The sequence below is a fragment of the Lotus japonicus genome, chromosome 3, assembly GCF_012489685.1.
Source record: "Lotus japonicus ecotype B-129 chromosome 3, LjGifu_v1.2".
NCBI lineage: Eukaryota > Viridiplantae > Streptophyta > Magnoliopsida > Fabales > Fabaceae > Lotus > Lotus japonicus.
The window spans coordinates 25005976-25030030 of record NC_080043.1 but is presented as its reverse complement, the minus strand read 5'-3'; the positions used below and the strand labels follow the sequence as shown (position 1 = coordinate 25030030).

Genomic DNA, 24055 nt, shown 5'->3' with positions numbered 1-24055 from the left:
ATATATGTCATTTTCTTACAGGAGAACTCCCGTGCTTCCGTAAATTGAGAACTTAAAAAAAAGGGCTTAAATGCATTTGGTGCCCCTGATGTTTCAGGTTCGTGCAAATGACACCCTTCATCTATTTTTGTCGACGTTTGTACCCTCGATGAAACAAAATAGTGTAACGAGTACCCCTCCGTCAGGATCTATAAGTGGCAAAACACACCCCTAACCCGTTGAGCTACACAAAGAATTGATATATAATGCAATACAATTTTATTTATATCTTTATTTCGTCATTTTCTTCTCACCAACACAGTTCTTCTCCCTTTTCCTTTCCCTTTCACGCTGCCATTTCTCCTTTCCCTCTCCTCTTCATGTTTTCCTTCTCTTGGTTGTGCCTTCTTCTTCACCTTATCACCACCGTCACCATGTTCCTTCCAAAGTTTCTTCTCCTTCAAAGGACAACACCATGAAACTTACCCAAGCTTTGTCCTCCTCAACCCAAGATCAGATTTGGGCTTGGAGTTACCCCCACTTCCGCTAGTGGCCGACCACCACCACCACCACTGTGAGTTCAAATTCTTCATTCGTCTCCGGCGAGACCGCCACCAACACCATATTCGTTGCACTTGAATCGGCTAAAAAACCCCACAAAACCAGCATTCCCGTCTACCCAAGTGAAGAGGAACGACCAGAAATGTCTCTTGGACGTCTCACGGTCGCGATCTGGTCGTTCACCGACGAACCATCCGACCTGTAACCGCGATTTCCTGGAAAACCGTTGAGAAATTGGAGAAACGGATGCCACCATCGTGTTCCTGGCCACGAAATGATGGAGAACCATTACACTTTTCTCCCCCGGCGACATCTCCGCCGCGGGCCACCATCCTTGCCGGCGATACTTCGCCGGAAAATCTCCAGAATTGCGTTTTGGTAAGTTTTGACCTACAGAACTCATTTTTGGACTCCAAACTTCAATATTAAATAGAGAATAAAGTGTTGGTTGTTGGTTGTTGAATAAAGGTGAAAAGGCGAAGAAGAAGGGTAATCTATCGTTCTACACATGAGCTAGATGCTAATGATGCTGTTAGTATCAGCATGTGGGTTGAAAGCCACCTGAATTGTGTTTTCTTCTATGAAGATTTCTCAAAATCAGATCCTTTCATTTTGGGTATTCAAACTGAGTAGCAATTGCAAAGAAACTAACAGCAAATGGATAAATGATATAAATAAAATTGTGTTGCTTAACAAATCAATTGTTTATGTAGCTCAACTGGTTAGGGGTGGGTTTTGCCACTTATAGGTCCCAGGTTCGAATCTCCCCCACCCTTTCAAAACGACGTCGACAAAAATTGATGAAGGGTGTCATTTGCTCGAACCTGAAACATCAGGGGCACCAAATGCATTTTAGCCTAAAAAAAAACCACAAAAACAGTTGTGTCCGCATTTCTTACCATGGATGGTATCTCCACGAGATGGATGCAATTGTACTGATCGTGTATCTCAGTGAGAGATAAGACTAATAATAAACTAAATCTTAACAAATATTCAACACATACATTAACAATTTACCATAATTGGTAACTCATAAGCCACTTGAAATAAAACAAAAGCACTGGAATATCTCATTGATTCAATATTTTCACTCAATATATCTTAAAGGAACTCTAATTGCAATGATTGGTACAACTCCTAATTTCAATATACTAATTGAATAGAGCAAACTTGAACCAGATCATTGGTAATAAGGCAAACTATTCACTGAGTTATCATAAGTATCAAGCAACCTTGTCAATGCAAATTGGGAGAAAAAAATCCTAATAATCTGAATATATAAGAGATCAAGAGTCAGAAGGCCACTCAGAGTATGACTTTCTACACAATTTTTTTTGCAGTTATGCACAATTATTAACATGTAAGGTTTGAATTGAATATAGAGGCCTCTCTGCCACCAAAAAACTTGGCCTGGTCTCTCTTGACGAAATCAGCAGCCCAAGCCTTGATTCATCCACTGATGGCTTCTCGTCGGATTCGCGGCCTCGACATCCATCTTGGCCAAGATCTAGCTGGTGATATTCGAAGAGGGCATGCCGCTGTCGCCTGTCGGTGCAATCGATGTTGTTGTCGACGCAATCATCCTCGCTGGTATGCTTGATCATCTGGGACTCACCTCGTCAATAATGACACAATTTTCAGGCAGAGTTTCTCACTGTGAGAGATATAAAGTAGAGAAAATAAAAGATAGTAAAATTTTAGAAAAAAAAAAAACATACTCTCATTCATGGTATGGTTAGTTTTCCCTGTGACTGTGGGAAGAATCCTCCTCTGCATGTAGCTATCTTTATTTCCTTGTGTCATCTCAGGTCATTTGGATTAGGAGAGAAATGATTTCAATGATGGAGCTAGGTTGGCTACGTATGTTTCCATGGGGGTAATGATGGATGAATCAAAATGGACTGTTGGAAATGGAAGGGTCTGGTGGGTGGTGGTAGTGTGAAAAGCAGCTGCATAAGCGTTTTTTTTACTACCAAAGAAACGGTGAAAGATTCAATGTGTATTGAAAGGGTAACGGTATGAGTATTGAAAGGTGTACAAAGAAGAATGTTAGTATTGAAAGATTGAGAGTATTATAGGATGACACATCATATGAAAAGCTTATGTGGAGGCTTTTGCTAATGGTGAGAAATCTGAAGTCGCAGCGTTACATTGTGCGCTTCAGAATTCCTATATTATAATAAATAGATAGATAGATAGATAGATTGTTTATTTGAGCTTATGTTATAACATAAACACTTATGCAAGTATTTGGCATAGCTTATGCAAATGGCTTATGCCTTATGGCCTACTTATATGTTGCTTTGAACCTTTAATTGCTTATTTGAGCTTATGTTATAACATAAACACTTATGTAAGTATTTGGCATAGCTTGTGCAAATGGCTTATGCCTTATGGCCTATTTATATGTTGCTTTGAACTAATTTTGATTAATTTATGAATAGCAACTTATGCTAACGTATAACCTATGTTCTAATTATTTACATAAGTTTCTCAAATTAGCTTGTGAATAAGTAATTAATCCGTTTATTGCTTAATTAATTTGTTTACTCAAAACACAACCTAATCAGTATCTGGTATTAATACCCCAAATTATTAAGTGTTCGGAAGAGCTTATGTAAATAGCTTACGACCTACCCATAAACTATTTTAAGCTTATTTTCATATGTTGCTAAGATTTGCTTATAAATAAGCGCTTATACATACCTATAAATAAGCTCTATAGTGGATGTATCTCATCAAAGATAATTTTATGTGAGAACATAAGAATAAATTAGGACTGTAGATTTACTAATGAACGATCCAGATGAAAATGAATACTCATGTGGATTTGCTTATACATTGTTCCCCTGCAAGGCAGGAATCTCATTTTGCATAGCTTGTATTCAACACTCATGTGAGAATCGTTTTGGTTCAAAGATAGAAGTAATCTTTAAGGTGAAAGAATGATAAGCAGGGTGAAATTTTTCATTGAGAGTACTTGTCTAACACACGAATGCCATCATAACCAACTCAAAATAACTAACTGAACAATATCCTAACTTAACTACTAGGTGAAATTGACAGTGCTTAAAATTATGTTATTTAAATTAAATTATCATTTTTCATTCATTCACTGAGTTATTGAGAATAGCTCAAAAGGCTAAGATTATTAAGAACAAAATGTATAATGAAACTTAACATCAAGTGATCAACCCATGACAGTACTTCTACAGAAATGCACAAAAGCAAATGCTAGCGCTGCTGACTTGCATATAGTGGAGAAGGGAATCCCATATTTTCCTTTGCCAAACAACCCTTTCAAAAATGGCCAATAACACACTATGAGATACAGACTACTGATAAACTCCCCCATTCCACATTCATTTCCACTATGAGCTGGTCCTTTAGGATTCAACCCCAGAAACTTTATAATAAGGGCTGCCAACTGCACCAGTAAAAAGGTTGTGCCTGCCACAAAAACCGGAGACTCGTCGAAGGTGAACCTACCTGCATCTGCATCACCGCCATCAGCACCAGAAGTTGAGGTTTCCTTCTGTGTTATTTCAAAGACTGCATCAGATATCCCCGCAATGTTAAGCATGCCACTAAAAAATCCGATAAACCATGAAGTTGAGGTTCTCATAATGCTCATTCTCTGATTGTTCCACCAATACCGTATGGACAACCCGGTTGATACATACTCTAATAGAGTATGTATGTTGTAGACAACAAAAAGAGTAACAGGAATCCACAGACCAAGTCCCTGGTATAAAACAAAGCCAAAAGGGGAAAAAAATAGAGTAGCATATTAGGCACCAAATTCATGAGATTTTATATATTACATTGCCATTAAAATGAGACCTGACCTTAGGGAAGATACTGGTGTTGGTAATGAGGCAATGTGCAATTAGAGCAGCATAGGAAACTTCAAAGACAGATCGCAAGCTCCACGTGGCGAGCCAACAATAGGACAAGCATGCCCTGAGTTGGATCTTGCCAAAGAGGGTACCCATAATAGGTGAATTCTTGCCAAATAACAATGCAGTGTGGCCTGTGGCCCATCTCTTTTGTTGCATCATAGTAGAGGGTAACCCTCGAGGAGCACATCCTGTAAAGGCAACTGGATCTGGTGTACAACACTCTGATCTCCAACCTTTTCTATGGATGCTCAACCCTGTAGGCACATCCTCTGCCACTGATCCATATAACCACCCCATCTAAAATTTCATCAACCACCAAAGCTAATTAACAAAACTTAAATTCTATATATAGCGAATTGCGAATTAACTATAACAAAAACATTAAGTGCATGTTTGAAAATCTTCCTATAATTGATTCTATAGTCTAAATCAATTCTGGTGATACGCTTATAGTGTCAGAATTAACTTTGAAGAGAAAGAAGCTGATCTAAACATGCTATAACTGTCTTTAGAAACAATGTACAGTTTTGTTGTGTCTGTAACTAACCTGTTTACCCCAGCTAGTGCTATGTTCATAGCCACAATCAGCAACTTCAATTGCTGCTTCAATGAAGTTAGAAAGACTATTATCATTAGGAGTACTAGATGCACTCCCTTCCAAAGCTTGCGCTGCTGATTTGACAAACTCCTTTGAACTTCCAAATTGTTGTATTAGTATCTTTTCTGATAATCCTGCAGAAGATATAAATAATAACAGTGTCTTATATGCACACAATAGGAATAAATAGCACTGCAATCCTCATAGTTATATCGAAGCATATCAAAACATGCTAAGAATAAGTGACTTTGTGTATCAAATAGAGGGCAAGACCTTTTCTCCCATTTTGGATTTCATCAGGATAAAGACCGTAAATAACATTTCTTCTATGGAAGGTGTTTGTTCCTACATAGATTGGTCCTTGAAGTCCTGCCATGCCCCTAATTATGTACTGTATTAAACAAAACAAAACAAAAAATTGTTTACAAATCTCCTTACTTGACATAATTTACTGACATTGTGTATAGGTGAACTTTAAAATGAGAGGTTCATGGTTCATTTGAAATTGAGAAAACACCTCAAATGCAGTGACCCACTGATTTCCTAAAGGGTCATCTTTTACTCCATCATAGAATTGCTGAAAACATTGAACAAAAGCAACCTCTTTCCTACTTGTAGAATCCATCAAAATACACATAGCATGTTGAACAATCTTCGGATTGTTCACAAACATGTCACAGTCTACGTTCAACATAAAGGGAGCATTGTTCATCAAACCAGAAACCCTTGTCTGCACATATTAAGATAGGTAATAAGGGATTTATGAGTATGTAATTGAAAATAGATTTGATGTTTTATCATAAACCTTTTAGAATGAGAATCAGAATCCCACAGAATTAAATAATACTTAAGTAACTCATTACCAAAACATTCATAGCTCCAGCTTTGTAATTATGTGGATACTCTGGCCTCTTCTCTCTGGATATATAGATTAAGTGAGGCAAACCATCAGAAATACCGTCCTTGTTCTCCAATATAACCTGACCACACATAATGTGAACTAGACTAAGACCCGCGCGTTGCGCGGACAGATACAACTGTTTCAATATCCTGTAAATTTTTTATTATAGTAATCATTGTTATGAGGTGCTTCGTTTCCTTTCGAAAGGCACACACATTAAAGTGCAAATGTAATATATGCTCTACTAATCACTCTTGTTCTGGCAAGTGTGAAGCAGTTTACAATGTGAGAGCTTTACACCTAGCTCGAGCTTTTGGTCATAATGTTTCATCAGTGAGATTCCACCAAAACCCCAACATCTAGATGTTCTGCCATGGATGTCAAGTGAATCTAACCGCTCCTTTTTCCTTCATTTCCCAAGGCCGTTCAACCACTAATCTTGCTGATCCCACTAATATCCCATATGTCATCGAAACTTATTACATCATTGGGGTACAATGGTACATAGAACCAAAGCCAGTATTAAAGGTAAATAGCATAAGCATATGAGATGATCTGTTGGAGTATTCTTCTAAACCATTGGCAATGCACAAAAGCAATTGTTGTTCTGTTGGAGTACTCTTTTGAAACCAACAACAAAGCACAAAAGCTACTGCTATCTTGGCTCGATCGGGTTCACTTAATTGGACATTGTTTTACTGCGACCATTTGTTGTCTTGGCGCAAGCCAATGCAACATTCTCAAATATTGATGTTGGAGATGTGCATATTGATATTGGGTATGATGTTCTAGAGAGGAGCCAATGCATTCATCTGAGGTACCAAGATGAGTTTGTTCCATTAATCTATCACAAGGATACCTCATATAAGAGCTAGAGATCCGCTTCCTCACTTATCTAACACTGAAAACAGCTTGAATCCTTATGCCACCCTTCAATGACCTCCCGTCCCTTTTCATGATTTTTTAAATATAAAAAAGGCAGAAAGTTAAAGTGAAAGGTATAAAAGATCTATAAGAATGGAGAAAACATTCTGAAAAGAAGCTACCTCTAAGGATTGAGAAAAATCAAAAGTCAACTTGTATTTAATTTCCCCTGATGTAAGTGCTAGATACAAGCAAATGCTACCGCGCGCACCACTACCTACATGCGTCACCTCCCTCGCGCGCAACCCTCGCCATGGCCACGCGCCACCGCGCCTTGCGCATCACCACGCGCGCGCACCACATCTTTTTTCGAAAACAACATTTACACCTAAAATGACTCATTTTATTCAAAACGGTTATAAACTGCACAGCAACCTAGGCGGATTTTTAAATACCTCAAATACACTCAGAAAAATCAAATATTTTTATCATGGTTCCCTACACACGTTTTGTAAATCCCTGTAAATTTTCAAGTTGAAATTCGAAGTACACAATTCAGGAAAAATCTAACACTAAGAGAAGTTCGTGAGAAACGAGACAGCTTAACCTATCTTCACTAAAACGCATATAACTCGAGCTACAGACATCAGAATGACGTGAAACCAGCGGCAAAAATTTTATAACAGAAAGGGCTACATCTTTTATGAAGACTACTTCTTCAAATTCGGTCATTAACAATCCTCGAAATAGGGTTCAAGAGCTCGCAAAATTTCCCGCAGCCTCATGTGCGGCGCGCAACCTCCTCTCTTCCACCCACAATTCATAACCCTAAATTCAACAATCCACCTTCAGTTTAGAAAAAAATTGCATCCTAGGGTTCCTAAATCAAGCTTTCTATCATTATCCACTATCATACCAATCCAGAGAACATGAATTCAAACCCTTACCTCTTGAAGATCAAATTCTAGGTTTTCTTCTCTTTTCTCCCTTTCTCTCGCTTCTTTTCTTCTGCTCTGCTAACTCCTCCAATTCTCAAATTCTGATTTCTCTCTTTCTATTTCACTCCTAACCCTAAAATAGTCTTATAATGGACTCCACTCCCAACTATTCACTTAATTATCTAATAAAATCACTTAATCGCCTTATTATATAATAAAATCTCATAATCACCTTATTATATAGTAAAATCACCTATTTATTCGAATCACTATATAACCTAATAATAATTAAAATAAATTACTAAATATTATACTAATCGGAAAATGGGGTGTTATACAAAGCAGGCTGAGGCTCTTCTCATACACTTATTTGGGATGCTGTGCACATCAATGGATTCTTTTGTTCGCATGAATATGATCATGCTTATATACAGTGGACTCAAGCACTCCACTAAGCACTCAGCTGAATTTTTTACTCATATGCATATTGATGCTCAGATTACACAAGCTGGAGGAAGGAGTTTAAGCATCCCCGGTCATCTGATATAAATAATTATCTGTAAATTTGAGAAATTTACCCATTGCTCATTGGTAACCCACCAACTTGTCATTTCTTATTTTACTTTTTTGTTTAAACTCAGACTGTAGAAGATACATGTATTTAGATGATTCTTTTTTTTTGTTCCTAACTATTGTTCTGATGATTTCTGGATTTTTTAGAGGGTGCTGATCAGGGACGGAACTAGAAAAAATTATTTAAGGGGGCGAAAATTTAACACATGCTAAATAGAAATTACAATATCTAACTTATACTATTAGCATTCCTGTAAAATTAGATTCAATTATCATCATATGTCCCAAAATTAATTGGAGTAATTATTAAAATATTCTTTTTAACAATAACTAATTTTATATTTTATTTTTCGGTATCATTTTCACTGTTTTCTTCTTTCTATATTTGTCTTCTTCCTCTTTTATTTCTATGTGTAAATATATTACTTCCCTAATATATTTATTTTGTATGTATATTAGTATAAAATGAGTAAAGATGTTGTCTGGTGGTAGGGATGTTTTTTTTTTTTTTGAATAGTAGGGATGTTGTTAATATTGACATTGTATAGAGTTATTTGAAAATTGTAATTTTTGGCATACAGGCAGGAAAGCAATATTGCTGTGATATTATAACTATAATTTTTTTTATCTAACTAAAAAGAGTAATAATTTATTCACACTTCTCTTTCATCTCTTTTTAATTTATTTCTCTTTTTATATCTCTACATTTTCTATCACATCAAATAACACTTTTTATTTACCTATCTTCTCCTTCTATCATACTCTTAATGTAAGTGTGTACAAACCATTATATATTATGTTCAAATAAAAAGAGTAAGCTTTACAAAACATTATTCCACTAATAATAGGAAGTGGTGGTGGAAAAGTAAGGTTTTCTCATTTCTTAAAAGTGCTAGAGGCTGTGTAGTATATTACACTATATAGGGGGTGGGGGGCGAATATAGATTTTACTATGGTATACACATATATTAACTTGTATGAGCACAGGGGCCAGCGCCCCAAATGCTTACAACCTAGTTCCGTCCCTGGTGCTGATGGATTTAATGTTTTGATCTGAAACAGTAAAATGAAAAACTGGGTGATGATATCTCTATTTTATGGCTTATTAATTACAGCATCAAATTTTGGCAGGTTGGAAGTTGGTCCTTCACAAGCCTGGTCAGTTTCTTCAAGTATTAATCAGTTGGGTACGTATTAGAGGAATTGTCTTTAACGATAACTCTGTGGGTGATGTTTTAGTAAACTGTTGAGTATGACTCATAGGCAATATCAAGTGGGCAAAGGGTCGTGGGCCACAGAGCGGCGCGACCACAACCCTTGCCCTTGCGTTTTGGCCCAACTGTTGTTGGGGGCTATTAGAGTGTGGGGGTGTATCCCTCGCGATACAGTTTAGGGGTATTATTGTAATCTGAATATTATTATCCCTATATATGCTTGTAACATTGAAACCCTAATTATTGTATTCATAACGAATCAATAAATAGAACTATAGTTGCTCTATAATCGCACACGTAGGCAATTAGGCCGAACTGCGTGACTAAATCTCTTGCGTAGCCTCGTCTTTAGAGAAGGGAAGGTTATTATGGCTCTGTCTTTTGACAGTCGGTTCCCTTTGTCTTTTATGAGATCTTCCCTGAATATCTCCTTGATGGATGCTTTTCTTGGACGTTTTCTGTTTGATTTATTACCTTTTTGTTCTCTTCTTCATCCAACTGAAGCGGCTGGTGTGGGATCCCACAAGCTTGACTCGGTTCATCCTAGTGTTGCTGATGATGTGCTCGATTTCTCTCTCTAGGCCTGAGAGTCAGGTCTCGTTCGAATATGGTGCGGTCGCTCAACATCAACTCTTTGATGTGGCCGTTGGCTTGGTCGTGCCGTCCTTGAATGCCTCTGTTCAACATCAACTCTTTGATGTAGTCGTTGGTTTGGTTGCGTCATCCTTGGATATCTCTGTTCTTGATGTTTCTCTTCCTCGTAGGAGAGGGCGTCCAAAAAGATCAAGAGAAGTCGTAAGCCCCGTCAAGTGCCCTTAATAACTTGTGTGGGATCGGTTGCGGTTGATGGTGGAGGTCCCTCCTCGAGCGCGATCGTGCCCTCGGTTCGTCTTGCTTCGCTGGGTTCAGGGAGCACTCAAGGTGGTCGTTACTGACGCAAGCCAAGAAGGCGTGGATGGTTGACATGCTTGTGGATTGGCACAGAAAATTGAGGAGTGGTGGCCGGCCTAAGTGACGATATTGCTCTTGGTGTTGTCTTTGGTGCTGGTTTAGGTCTCAGGTGTTGCTTCCGTTGGTTTTTCTCTATTTTTAGGGATGTTCTTTTGTTTATACTTCCTCCGTTCCCTATTATAAGTCACTTTTTTTAAAAAAAAATTGTTACAAAATATAAGTCACTTTCTAATATCTATGAAGCATTAAATAATTTTTTCCAATTTCACCCTCATATTTAATATGAAATAGATGATAAACTTTAGAAGTATTAACTTGGAGAAAGAAAATAATAGGAAACTAAATATGAGTAATCTAGGAAAGTAAATTATTTTCTTTACAAATTTATTAATAGTAACTACTTTTCTTAATCTAAAAGAATTAATTATTTGTGACTTATATATAGGAATAGAGAGAATATTTATTAGGGTGGTTAAATGTTTTGTGTATTTTTGTGGATGATTGAGGATTTTGTTTTTATTATTCTCACAGCTCTATTCTCGAGCTTAGCCTCTTTATTATAATTAATATATTTAGACTTCCATTTTTTTTTTTGCATGATGTTGTGATGCCCCTGTTGATCTGTCTAATTAATGGTCCTTTTTTTTTCGCAAAATTTTATCAATTCATTTATCTTAACTTTATACCATGAATTTATAAGTTAAAAACATAAAAAAAGTGGTACTCCGACAAGTGTAACCCCCTCATTCTATTTCTTTCTTTATAGGTTTTCTCTCTTATATTATAATTAGTGGGTAGATGATGTCATATTTACATTTTATAATTTTATAGCAATTTAAATATTAAATAATTTCATATTTTTGAAAATAATTAATGTATTAATATTTAATTTAATAGTTATTAATGAAATTAGAATAATTAACAAAAATCACGACTTTTTTCAAAATTAACTTCTGTATTAACTTGACATTTAATGATTTTAAATGGCATTAAAATAATTAATAAAAGTCAATTGTGATTTTTCTACCATTAAGATAATAATTATGATTATTTTTTGTATAAAAAAATTGAATGTAATATCTTACGTTCAAAGTGATATCAATTATACCATAAAAAATTGATTAAAATAGTTTTAAATGATTGATTTGGAAATTTACTCGAAAAATCTGTATTTTATGTTTTTTTCATATATACATCTGGAATATTAAAATGATTATGGTATATTGATTCAAAGTATAACAAATTAGAAAAAAAGGTACTAGAAATGTCTTATGTATGCCGGCAAAGGAAAGCTAGAGACCATAATGTTGCATTATTGGGGAAGCAGGTTTGGCAGATGATCTCTCAACAGGACAAGTTGTGGGTTCATATTCAAAAAGAAAATTATTTTCCTTCTGGTTCTTTTCTTGCGGCGCATGACAATATTGGTTCTCTGGTTTGGAGAGCTTTCCTGAAGGCGCGAAATGTTTTGCTAACAGGTTTTGAGTTTAAAGTTGAGAATGGATTAACCTCTTTCTGGACTGTGTCGTGGTGTACTCTGTTCCCTATGTGCCAAGTTGCACCCTATGTTGATATTCATGATGTAGAGCTCCGGGTGAAAGATGTTTGGGAGAATGGGGTGTGGCGGTTGGAGCGGTTATGGACTGCAATTTCGGGGCCTATCGCTGAGTGTATTAACGGATTACAAGTGCGCTTTAATTCTCATGTTGGTGATGGTGTGAGATAGAGTGGTCATATTTCTGGTATTTATTCTACTGCTTCTGGGTGACTGGATATTGCGGCAGAATAGTGGACAGGATGCTGAGCTTGCTCTGAGGAGGGTGCTTGGAGCTGGATATGGCGCTTGAAGGTTCCGTTTAAATGCACTCTATTTGTAGGAAGCTTTGCCTACAAATGCTTGCAGGCACAAGAGAGGAATGGGCATGAGTGTTGATTGTGTGGTTTGTAATGGTGGTGTGGAGTCTGTGCTTCACTGCCTGCGTGATTGCACGCAGGTGAGAGGAATCTGACAAGCCATGGGCTTCGATATCTATGGTGCCCTGTTCGCGGCTGGTGATGCAAAAGGGTGGCTCCAGGGTCTGTTGAAGGAGGTGAATCAATGGGTTATGGCGACGTTGTGGTGGTTTTGGAGGGCTCGGAATGTTTGGTGCTTTGAAGGGAAGGTGATTCTGATGCAGTTGTTGGTTGCGAACGTTTCAGACATGGCTCACGATATTGATCGCGCCTTCGTTGTTCATATTGATCTGCATCAGTCGGCTCCAAGGATGGTTAAATGGACAGTGGAATTGTCGAATTGTGTTTGTTGAACGTCTATGGTAGTGTTCGGGGGAATCCGCGGCGTGGTGGCTTTGGGGGGGGTGCTTTTGGGGTGATGACAACAAGTGGCTAGGGGGCTTCTACAGGTACTTCAATGACATATGCATTTTGCCGCTGGAGTTACTTGGCCTCTACTATGGTCTTTCTCTAGCTTGGGAACGGGGTTATCGCAAGGTGGAGTGTCAATCAGACTCGCTGGATGTTGTGTCCCTTGTTAAATATGTGCCTTCTTCGTGCCATCTCTTTGCATCTTTAGTGTGAGACAGTAAAGATCTTTTGTGTAGAGACTGGGTTGTGAAGCTTCGTCATACTTAGGTGAGGGTAATGCCTGTACGGATTTGTTGGCAAAGCATGGGGCGGAGCATGATGAGGCTCTTGTGGTTTCAGAGATCCCGTTGGTGGGATTAAGTGCGTTGTTGCAAGCGGATGCGTGGGTGTCTCCTTTGTGAGACCATAGGTTTTTGTTTTCTTTTAGGCATTGTACCCAAAAAAAATGTATGTCGACAAAGTACTTTTATTTTATCTGTGCATGGCGTAAGATCAATACTATTGAATAACTAAATTCAATTATTGGATTGCCTAGTCCCACTTGTTTTTAGACAATCAAGTATCTCGTTCATTATTTGAGTTATTTTTAACCTAACACTAGAGTAATTATATTCAATATATACCTTGCATAATTTAGATAAGTAATCATCCTTAAGCTTTAACATTTTTTTCCCTGTGTTAATCAATATGTTACCACATTTGATAGTTTGTATGCTAATTTATCATCCCGCCATCTTTTCACTAAGTAAGAGGTTGACTTCCATTCACTAGATACATAATTATATGCTAGATACATAATTAGATTTTTCTAAACTCACCATCGAACAATGGAAAACATTATAATTGTTGTTGTATAAATTCGAAATTTAATACAATATAAAATTAATTACTTTCTAAACAGACTAAATAAATTTTAAACTAATAGTAACAAATTTTACACGAATTAAAAATATTTTGAAAAAAAATATAAAATAAAATAATCACGAACAAGGAATACAAAATAAATTAAGAAATGGCAAAGCTATTCACCTCTTACCAAATAAATATATATTACTTATTATTATAACTGACATCAAAGTCATTCTATATAATTTTTTATCAAAAAATAAAAAAAAAAGTCATTCTATATAATTATTATTTTCCATTAAACTAACACCGAATCCGCAGTAGCAACCCAATTTGCATATTTGGCTCAACACCGAAGTCTGGCTTCAAAGTTGGGTCACCCCCTTGGAATTCCGGGTTCGAATCCTGGCTGTGGAATTTTTTTTAAAACTTTTTTTTTTCAATTTTTTATATCTTCTTTCTTTTAACGTTTTAGAATGTTGTGTGCCCTCCCTCATTTGTTTTTCCCCCTTTTCCTTTTTGACGGAGATGAAATTCTGGGTCATTGAAGAATTTTTGGGAGGAAAATGAAGATGATTGATTAAGGATTTAGATTAATAATTACATGTATACAAGTATAATGTATCGCATAATCCCCCATTTAATGGTAACACTCTTCCTCAAGTTGGCACTTGGCACATAAAAGTTCACAATGCTCAAACTTAGCCTCTACTTGAACTTTCCATTGCCTAATGGTTTCAGGAGTAGATCCATGGGTTAGACATATTTCAAATCTTCATACACATGATGTCCTTTGATTGAATTCTTTCACATATAAAATAACAATCCATCTCCATAGACTTCATTTTCCAATCCAATAAATATTTCACCACACTTCTATTTCTCTTAGCATCTATGATCGCAACATTGTTGTCTCCCTTTAGGTTGCAATTTTGCTCCATTAAAAAATTTCTTGGCCTGCATTCCCATTTCGTTCAATACATCTAAAACGTACTTTATTTGGCTAAGCCTACCATGACGATCTTAAATGGTTACCAAAGTCTTGGAAGAAGTTTGTGAATTCTAAATTCATATATGAAAAAAAAAAGATGCAGCTACATGCAAAATACATGTAACCACGGACGCAGAAGCCTTCTATGGGAGAAGGGACTTTGTCGTGCACATTACATATATGACATAACTATATATATTTGTATTTAGGTGCAAATTTTAACTTTTTTGACTCATTTTTTGAATTCTCTCTGAAGATTCAAGTTGAAGACTCTCGGAGGAGGCTATGATAGAGAGGATTCAAATCAAAATCAGATGAAATCCCTCTACTTTCTCCTTCACATTATTTTCTGTTGCTAATCTTAGGAGGACCTTGTTTCTTAATTGTCAATGTCTAATCCAAACTTATGAGGTTAATTTCGACTATTGTTGAGATTAGATTTGTCTCTTATCAATGCTTATAGATGTTTGGCCAACATCTAACGCTGTTTAAAAGTGTTGATATGTCATAATTATTTATTGTACATGATATTTTACTAGGGAGCTATCCGTTTTAACTTTTAACAGCCACACCAAGCCATCTACCCTCATTTGTAATGATGACATAGAAATAGATTCAATGAGAAGTGGCAACTAAAAAAATTCACACAATAGATAAATAGATTCCAAAGTAAACAAGTATATGGATGAAATGGCTAATTACCCACTAAAAATAAGGTACGTGTGCTATCACCTTCCTTCAAACTACGATCTAATAAAATATATTCTAGTAAAATATTCACCAGAATGGTGAAAGAATCGCCAAAGTTGAGTGTAGTACCCTAATGATTGAGTATATATTAGTCAGTAAACACAAATTAATCAATGATTGTTTAACGAGTGCATCTAAATTTGGCCCTTGAAAAGTATTGCATTTGCAATGATCTTATTTAGCAAAGACGAACGAACCGGTTTGTTTAGTCTCTCACTTCGTTTTCTCGCTAAAACTCAAAGTACTCACTTCGTTTTCTCGCTAAAACTCAAAGTACGCGTCTTGCTACTTATCTCAATAGTCTTTTTCCGTTTTTCCCCCATTACCTTGATAAAGATGCGAGATCCGAAATAAAAACTAGAGTGAATTATACAGGAGATTTATTTGATATATATAAGACAATTGAAAACTAAAGTTCTAAGACTTTTTATTACACTCGATCTCTAATTATTCAGTGGCCTTTCCTTTCCGTCTGCTGCTACTGCCAGTTTCCAACAGGTAACAAATCATAGAATCAACATCATCCCCAAATATGCTGTAGGCCTCAATCGCTTGTAGGTAACTGAATCCCATTGATAGCACCATCTGCATACTCCAGCTAAGACCAGAATCATTCTCCTTCACGGGTTCCATCTTCGGATCCCTACCTGATGATCCTGCACTCAGCATCAATACACAGTTAACTTGTGCATTCCAAGCAAAATTTTAAGGGAAAGGGGGTGGGGAGGAAAATTTCTTAAACTACTTCAGTTATACTCATGGTCAATAATATCCCACAAAATTTGGTTTTTGACTGAGCACAATGACATGGCGTGATCTATATAGCCGCCCTCACTTGGAAGGATAAGACTTGTGTTGTGCCGTTGTTGCTACTCTAATTGATTTCATAGTCTCAGACTTCCAGGCATTAATGCCGTTGCAACCAAGAGAACTAAAAAAAATTACTACTTTTGATTTTTCAACCAAGTAGACCAGCTTGTTTGAGGGGATAAACTTACTTGCTCCAGAAGACGATGGCTCAGCATTTGATGTAGAGGATTCTTTATAACCAAGTTGGTGCTTAAATGTATCATTAGCAATATACTCAGCCCGAGAAGCTTCAATCACGGCACGTTCAATTTCCTTCTCTGTGAGCTCAAGATCAGAGTAAAACCGTCCCTCAGCTAAAAGTGCCTGTTGAAAGAAGTTGAAAAAACTCAGGTCACCAGCCTCATTAAAAAAAAGTGTTCAACCTGTTAACAATTTGAAGTACTTGCATTATCGATCTGTTGGTCTTGCTGAGCTTTAATAGCAGCCTTGACTTGATCTCTGTCAACATTCGCCTGCATTGTAAATAAAAGCATACCATCAACCATTATTCAACTAAATATTCCATTTAATAATGATTCAATTTACAAGTTACAGGGTTCCTAGATGTTTCTTAAATCTTGAGGTTTTCTACAAAGATTCAATGCATAATTCAATTTGACGTTTTTTTTTACAGTTGGAAGATAAAGCTATATTCTTGACATTTCATCAGAAGGTGAAGTGAAAAAAAGAGTGTCAGCAATTCATGCAATAATAACAAAGCACTCACCCCACGGAGACTGCTAAACCCAAGTCCTGCACCAATTGTTGGGCGGCGTGGATCAACGAGGGAGTTGTAATGATTCCCATGATGATAACTTAGCCGTACTGGTGGTGTATCAGTGTTATAGCCTCCATGAAATGTATTGATAGGTTCTGCGTCAATAAACGATGTTGTTAAATTAAATAGTAAATAACTAACAACAATCACAAGAAGTAAATTTAGACAGAAGCTATACCTGTAGAGTAGGAGTATATATGAATAGGACGATTATACATTTCAGACATGGCTTGGATCTCAACATTGTTACCATAGACCTGCCAAGCAGGGCAAGAACATTTACGTCTAAATCAGAATGTTAAAGTACCATACAACAATTTCAGATTGACTAAAACTGCATGTAGCATTCATGAAAAAAGGAATAATTTAATACAATAACTTGACTCCTGTAAAGGGAAAGAGGAAGGGTAAAAGCTCAATCATCAGTGAGAAAATTTGTAGTTTGTCATGACTCATGCTGTCATGCATTTACACGTAATACCAGCAGACATCAGTTGATGTTTTCCATAAATAGTTGAGATCTCTTACTTTTCCATTTAAAGTGAATAATTACTATAAAGGAGACAAATCGACCATGAAATTTGTGGAAGACATTAGAGATCAAGAGAGGGTAACATGTCCACTGGGTACCAATAATTGGATTTTCATCTTAGATATTACAATTTATAAATCAGATAACTGTGCAACACAAGCATTATCATTTAAAAAACGCATGTTTTAGCTCTCAAACATATCAAATGGGTTATTTCTATGCATTTTAATGCATCTATCCAATAAAAAACCAGTTAATGCTAGTATTCATTACTGCCCACATCATAACTTCACCATGTTTAAAAGACCAACACAAGGCTTTACTTCAACCAATATATATCATTTTAGGAATAAAGTAAGCAGTACATTTACATAATTACTTTACAAAAATGGTAGATAGAGTACGTGAAGCACCAAGAGACTGAAGAGATTGTCATGTAAGATTTCAAATAAAATTTATGGTATGGATACAGAGCCAAACTATTTATTACTAACTACAAGTGATTAAAATTTACAGCAACTGCCCCTAAACTGAACACCAAAGAACCATGCCTAGATCCCGACCAATTCAATTGACTATTTAATTAATAACAAGGATGCATATAATTCCCTTAGTAATGAGAATGATGATATGATTTCCTGCAAGAGAGGCCCAGATGTATTATAGACTTTAACATCCAGTCCCTCATGACAAAACTTGTTATCGTTCATGAAAGAATTAGCAAGCTAAAGTAAAATGAGCTTGCCAAAACATCTTAGAGAAAAAAGTAAAATCCATGATATTTTGACACAAACAAACTTTGGGGGGGGGGGGGGGTCTCCCATTGAAAATTTGGAACTAGAAGTAGGGAGCCGGTAGAGAAAATGATAACCAAATTAAGAATCACAAGACAGATAACTTATCAAAACCAATATGGTAAGAAAGAAAAAGGGCTGGGATAAGTGAACAATTAGAACCCACATTTAGATTACTTGACATGTTAAAGTCTTCAATGCATGGAGGAGATGGAGGATAGTCAGATAGTTGAATTAAGGAAATCAAGGAAAGCTAATGCAAACCATCAAGAGAGATGTAGAGGTAAATTGTCTATTCTTTAGCATTATACATGATAATGCATTATGGCATCATGTGATCCACATATAGCCAATACCACCAAGTGGGGGAAGGCTTAGTTGTTGTTTTTGTTAATTAAAGTCTACATTAATTTTCAACTACCCATTAGTAAGTGCTGAAGCACCAGTTTTGAAAACATTAGTGGAAAATTTCACCCGAAACTGTTCCAGAAGTAATTCGCAGAACAATACAGCCCATAGGAAAAAAATGGTGTGTTTGTTTAAGAAGCCTAAAAACCAAATGTTGTTGGAAACTTGGTATTAGTTAGTGTCAAGAAACGGCAAAAAACAAAAACAAAAACCAAAAAAACTGTATCGAGGCATACCTTATCTCTTCTCTTTCTCTTACAGTATGATGTGAAACCTTCTGTTATAAATTGAGAAAAGTGGTCCCTCTCACGCTCCTGAAGACAAAAAAACCAGTAACACTTATTCTGAAGCTCAACCAAACTGCAAGCAAAGCATGTGAGCAAGAAAAATCCAGGAAGTTGCATTTATATGGCAAAAATGGAAGATCATAGAATCGGACCATGATAGGAGGTTAATTTCATTCACAAACAATAATTTAATAGAATCAGAGAGAATGAATAAAAAGCAAAACTAGAATAGTATGGTGCAAACTGCTAACAAAGCAGAAGTGAGAAATTAAGGGACTTCAACTAAAATGAGCAAATACAAATTGGCCAGCCCAGTTACTGGCATCTTTTTTGTTTTTAAGAAAATACTTCCTTCAAACCATTGGCTCTGAATTAATCAGCCTCTACTAGGGTAGAATACTCTATACAAGTGAGTGTTTAAAATTTGCCCTTCTCAGTTTCTCCAACATTCTTCATATTTCAATTTGCCACATTACTTTTGATAGCAAAATTGAAGTCCTTTGCTCTTACTCCCTCCGTTCCCTATTATAAGTCACATTTTTTGAAAAAATTTTGTTACAAAATATAAGTCACTTTCTAATATCTAGGAAGCATTAAATAATTTTTTCCAAGTTCACCCTCATAGTTAATATGAAAGAGATGATAAACTTTAGAAGTATTAACTTGGAGAGAGAAAATCATAGGAAAGTAAATAAGGGTAATCTAGGAAAGTAAATCATTTTTTTTACAAATTTATTACTAATAACTACTTTTCTTAATCTAAGAGAATTAGTTATTTGTGACTTATATATAGGAACGGAGGGAGTATCTTCTAATCCTATATCTTCGAAAATAAAACCAACCCATTTTCAAAACCATAACATCTGAGTTTGCCCCAAAAGATAGCTAGAATCATAGTAAAATTTTATACTGCCCAGGAATTCCAGCATGCACATAGTGAAGCCTACACACGATAAAGACCTTCTACACCCTACGATTAATCTCTATACCTTGAAACAAGTGTTCTTACATCGCTTACTGTAAGTCTGTAATTGTAAAGTCCAGTTTAAAAAACCCCAAACCAAGCATTCCTCAACTGGTAGAACCAATGTCAATAATTGATTGAAAATTACAAATACTAAGCCTATCTGAGAATTGAGACCTTTAAGGTTCCATCCTTTTGTCAAAAGACAATTAAATAGAAACAGATCAAATCAGTATCGCATAAAAATAACTAGCTCCTAACCAAATGAAGTCCATTTTATATTGTGATCAACTAGAGCAGAGATGTGGATATTTTGGGGGGGGGGGGGGGGGGGAATGCATATATAGTACGACATACTCATAGTCCATACCATATAATCTATGCACATCTGTCTGACCAAATCATACAATTCAGAGTCCCCATACACCTGGTCTGCAACAGCACGGAAAAGGCAATTTCCATCCTCCATCATTCTTTTTACTTCATAGCCTTTTGCCCTTCTGATATCAATTTCAAACTGTCGCTCTCTTTCCTGAAATAGATGTAAATATCATTTCAAAATATGACGATTGTCCCAGTGAAGGCCATCAAGCAACAAAGTTGCATTATTAAATTAAAAGCAACACTGCATTACAACATCTTCAAGCAATTAAGATACAATCAAACAAACATATACTTCCCCATATAGGAACCTAACAGACAGCTTTGTCATAACTCATAACTATGCCGTAATGAATGCAACATGCAAGTGATTTGTGTCATAACTGGAAAAAAATTATAGAGGAATGTTTACAAATATAGTTAAGAACTTAGATGTAACTTCATTACCGTGGTTCTTCTCTTATAGCATGCGGATAAGTACCAAATTGTCCACCTTATTCCTAACAACTTAACAAGTATTTTCCTAGAATCAAGCCATAAATATAATGATACCCTAACTAAAAGAATCAAGTACCGGAAAATTTGAAGCATCGCCGCTTTGTCTAATTATGCAATCATCTAACTGAAACTAAAGAACCATAACATAATTAGAGTGGTACAATCATCAACTCACCAAATCACCATAAGAGGACACCAAGCATGGATTCTGTTCGTCAGCACTATTGTACCCCTCACTTTCATTATGAGCCCTGGGGGAGGAAGGCCGAGACCCAGCAGGTGAAGTCCTAGCAGAAACAACAGGCCATTGAGAAGCTCTCCTTGGTGATCCTACATTTGAAGTCCCTGAAACATTTCTCCTCGAATTTAAGTTAGTGGCTGAAGGCTTAGGAGGTGGAACAGGAGGAGGTGGCGGATGTGAACTACCACCAGCAACGATGGGCGAATCCCCAACCAAACCCTCATTCTCCAACACTGTCCTTTCTCCACTGAACCCTCTCGCCAATTCTTGTCCATCCGCAACATCTTCCTTAACATCTTTGCCGCCGGCATCAGTAACCTCATCATCGCCTAATGGGGTGCTCTCATTCGGCTCAAGATCAAGACTCTCCATCAAAACTTCATCACTCTTAGCCCTATTACAGTCACTACTCCCAGCAAACTCCAGAATCTCATCACCAACAGCAACTTGTCCACCAGGCACCTCCTCTCCACATTCCTCATCTTTGGCAACCGGAGCCGGAGAGCGGCTCAAATTCTGGTTCGAAGAAGAACCACCACCAGAGGAACCGCGCTGAACCAAGATTCGAGTCATGATACAGCAATCTCCTCAGCTGACCTTAAACCCTACCCCTCAACCGTTTGTCGCGTGTTCTGGCCTTGGGCGCAGTGATGCCAATGATACCTTGGCTGGACGATTTCTTCTTGTTGTTCTTGATCTTGTTGTTGTTGATGTTGAGATCCTCGCAGCAAAACGATCTCTGCATTCCCCTAATAATTCTCATCAGACCCAGAGCTTCAACGTTAAACCAACAAAACCTTCTTTGAGAAGTCGAATTTACCAAGAGTGATTGTTCTCCACCGCCGGAAAATGATCTCCTCCTCCGCCTCCTCCGCGAGCGCGACCTGCACCACCCAAAACCACCACCATCAAAATTCAATGCAACCATCGTTTTCAAGAACAATCAATTTCAAATTACATCAATCAATAAGACTAAAAACACAAAAGAAACACAAAATTGCAATTCGAATTATACAGATTCACACAGAGGAAGATTGAGAGAGAGAGAGAGAGTTGATGAAGTTGAACCTGAAAGAATGAGAGTAGGAATGGTTCGAAAGAGAGGAAATTAGGGTTTTGTTTGATTGAGAGAAAACTGAGAGAGGAAGATTGGAATGTTGAGAGAGAAAGAAAACGAAGATGACAAGTTTGCTTTCAACGGTGAAATGAAAGAAAGAGAGTGGCACGTGACTCAAATCCTTCTCCGACGACACGCGGCGAGTTAGTACAACTCATGGCACGTGCCACCTTTATCAGTATTGTTTTCCAGTTTTCAGTGACAATAATGAATCTATATATATATATGTAAAGCTCACTTGAGCAAAAAGTATTAAATGCATTAATGATTAAACAATGAAGTTAAACAAATTTCTATTTAACTTTCAATATACATCCCCTTATTATTAATTATTAATTATTAATTAGTAATGGTTAAATTTTTAAATTTCTCATATTTTAAATTAATTATTAATTATTATTTAAATTTAAATTATTAATTACAAATGAGGGAAAAATAGTAATAATATTTGAAATTGACTAACTTTACATTAATAACAATATTAGATAGTTAATATTAATCTTTTATACTTCTTTCTAATAGTAAAACTTTCTAATTTGTTATATATTAAACTTAAAATTAAAATTAATTTAATAATAATTATTCATCATAAGTTGAGGATTTTTTAAAAAATAACAAATAAAACTTTACTATTTTTTACACTACGTACTAAAATGTAAAAGTTACTTTGACCCTTTGTATTAAAATTTTCCTTTGATTAACTAAATTAAATTAAAATATTAGCTATTCAACTACTACTAAAATGTACAACTCAATTGAAATTTTGTTATAAATACACCAAAAAAAAATGCTTTGTATTATATACATTAAACTAAACTAAAAACTTATCTATTTCCTACTGTAACAAAAAAAACTGAAAACTTATCAATAAAACTTTCAAATCAATTAGTTGTTAAACTACCAACTAATTTTCGTGTTTGTTGTTTAAGGTAGAATAGAACATGACAAACGACTCCTGATACATAACACTTTAGTTCTCTAAAAAAGAGTGAAAAAAAAAACGAAACAAGACACTCTAATATATAAAATCTACACTTTTATTTGAGGTAGGAAGGTTAATATAAGTTAATAAAATAAATTAATAAAATATTTAATTAGATACAAAATATTTCAAAAAAATATTCGTCATAAGTCATTTATTTTTTAATTTAATTATCATAAAAAAATTAGTTAAATAATTAGGCAGTAAAATCTTCCTACGTTTGTATTAAAATAAAGGAATCAATAACAAATTTCTTTGTAATTAATAAATTAATAATAAAATTAAAAACTGAAAAAAATTGTATTGTCAAAAGTAATTCAACTACCTAAATTGAAAAATTGACTTGAAATTTGCATACGCGGAAAATAACAAAAATTAAACTTGATTAATGACAATATAATGTGATCAATAAATAATTTAGATAAAATAGTTTAAATTTAGAAATAATGCTATAAGTTATTTACTATTAACTATAACATATGTGTGTTTTACTTGAAGAAACAATCTTAATATAATTTTATGATCTTATTATATATTAGTAAAAACAATTTTGAGCAAGCTTAGTAGAAAAAAGTTATGACCAAAGTTGAATAAATATAAATTTACTACATAATACTTAATCTATTTAATTATATCTTATTATAGTTGAAAAAAATTAAATTACTTTATTTTTCTCGATTTTAACATTTGCAAACCTGTTTGGGAAATTGTGATTGCCCTTCCCAAAAAATTCATTTCTCAGTAAAAAGTATAAAAAATGGTAAATCAACTTTTTTGATGGTATTAAAAACA

At 35.6% G+C, this 24055-nt stretch overlaps 2 protein-coding genes across 3 annotated transcripts; both read right to left on the bottom strand.

The window, feature by feature from the left end:
• Positions 1-3730: 3730 nt before the first annotated feature.
• LOC130743820 (cellulose synthase-like protein H1) lies at positions 3731-6032 on the bottom strand. The gene is made up of 6 exons (XM_057596046.1): positions 5904-6032; positions 5558-5770; positions 5314-5431; positions 4990-5174; positions 4389-4739; positions 3731-4285 (listed from the first exon to the last, which is right to left on the bottom strand). The coding sequence occupies exons 1-6, from the start codon at positions 6030-6032 to the stop codon at positions 3731-3733; spliced, it is 1551 nt and encodes a 516-aa protein (XP_057452029.1).
• Positions 6033-15721: 9689 nt separating this feature from the next.
• LOC130748236 (OVARIAN TUMOR DOMAIN-containing deubiquitinating enzyme 6-like) lies at positions 15722-22386 on the bottom strand. Of its 2 annotated transcripts, none has more exons than XM_057601416.1 (10): positions 22233-22386; positions 21985-22048; positions 21099-21913; positions 20415-20576; positions 19030-19107; positions 17238-17316; positions 17009-17154; positions 16689-16754; positions 16431-16605; positions 15722-16088 (listed from the first exon to the last, which is right to left on the bottom strand). In XM_057601416.1, the coding sequence occupies exons 3-10, from the start codon at positions 21735-21737 to the stop codon at positions 15880-15882; spliced, it is 1554 nt and encodes a 517-aa protein (XP_057457399.1). In that variant the 5' UTR covers positions 21738-21913; positions 21985-22048; positions 22233-22386; the 3' UTR covers positions 15722-15879. The 2 variants fall into 2 exon arrangements, with proteins under 2 accessions (XP_057457399.1, XP_057457398.1); XM_057601415.1 differs by having other exon boundaries at positions 21099-21903.
• Between the last annotated feature and the right edge of the window lie 1669 nt (positions 22387-24055).

What these genes read in the sequence shown, in the direction of transcription:
- LOC130748236 (XM_057601416.1), bottom strand. Translation starts at nt 21,737, where the DNA reads ATGACTCGAATCTTGGTTCAGCGCGGTTCCTCTGGTGGTGGTTCTTCT. An exon ending in AAGACCAACAGATCGATAAT is followed by an intron (nt 16,606 to 16,688) that starts GCAAGTACTTCA and finishes TTCTTTCAACAG; the next exon opens with GCACTTTTAGCTGAGGGACG. An exon ending in GCCATCGTCTTCTGGAGCAA is followed by an intron (nt 16,089 to 16,430) that starts GTAAGTTTATCC and finishes TGCTGAGTGCAG; the next exon opens with GATCATCAGGTAGGGATCCG.
- LOC130743820 (XM_057596046.1), bottom strand. Translation starts at nt 6,032, where the DNA reads ATGTGTGGTCAGGTTATATTGGAGAACAAGGACGGTATTTCTGATGGT. An exon ending in CTGGAGCTATGAATGTTTTG is followed by an intron (nt 5,771 to 5,903) that starts GTAATGAGTTAC and finishes TAATATGTGCAG; the next exon opens with ACAAGGGTTTCTGGTTTGAT. An exon ending in AGTGGGTCACTGCATTTGAG is followed by an intron (nt 5,432 to 5,557) that starts GTGTTTTCTCAA and finishes TGTTTAATACAG; the next exon opens with TACATAATTAGGGGCATGGC.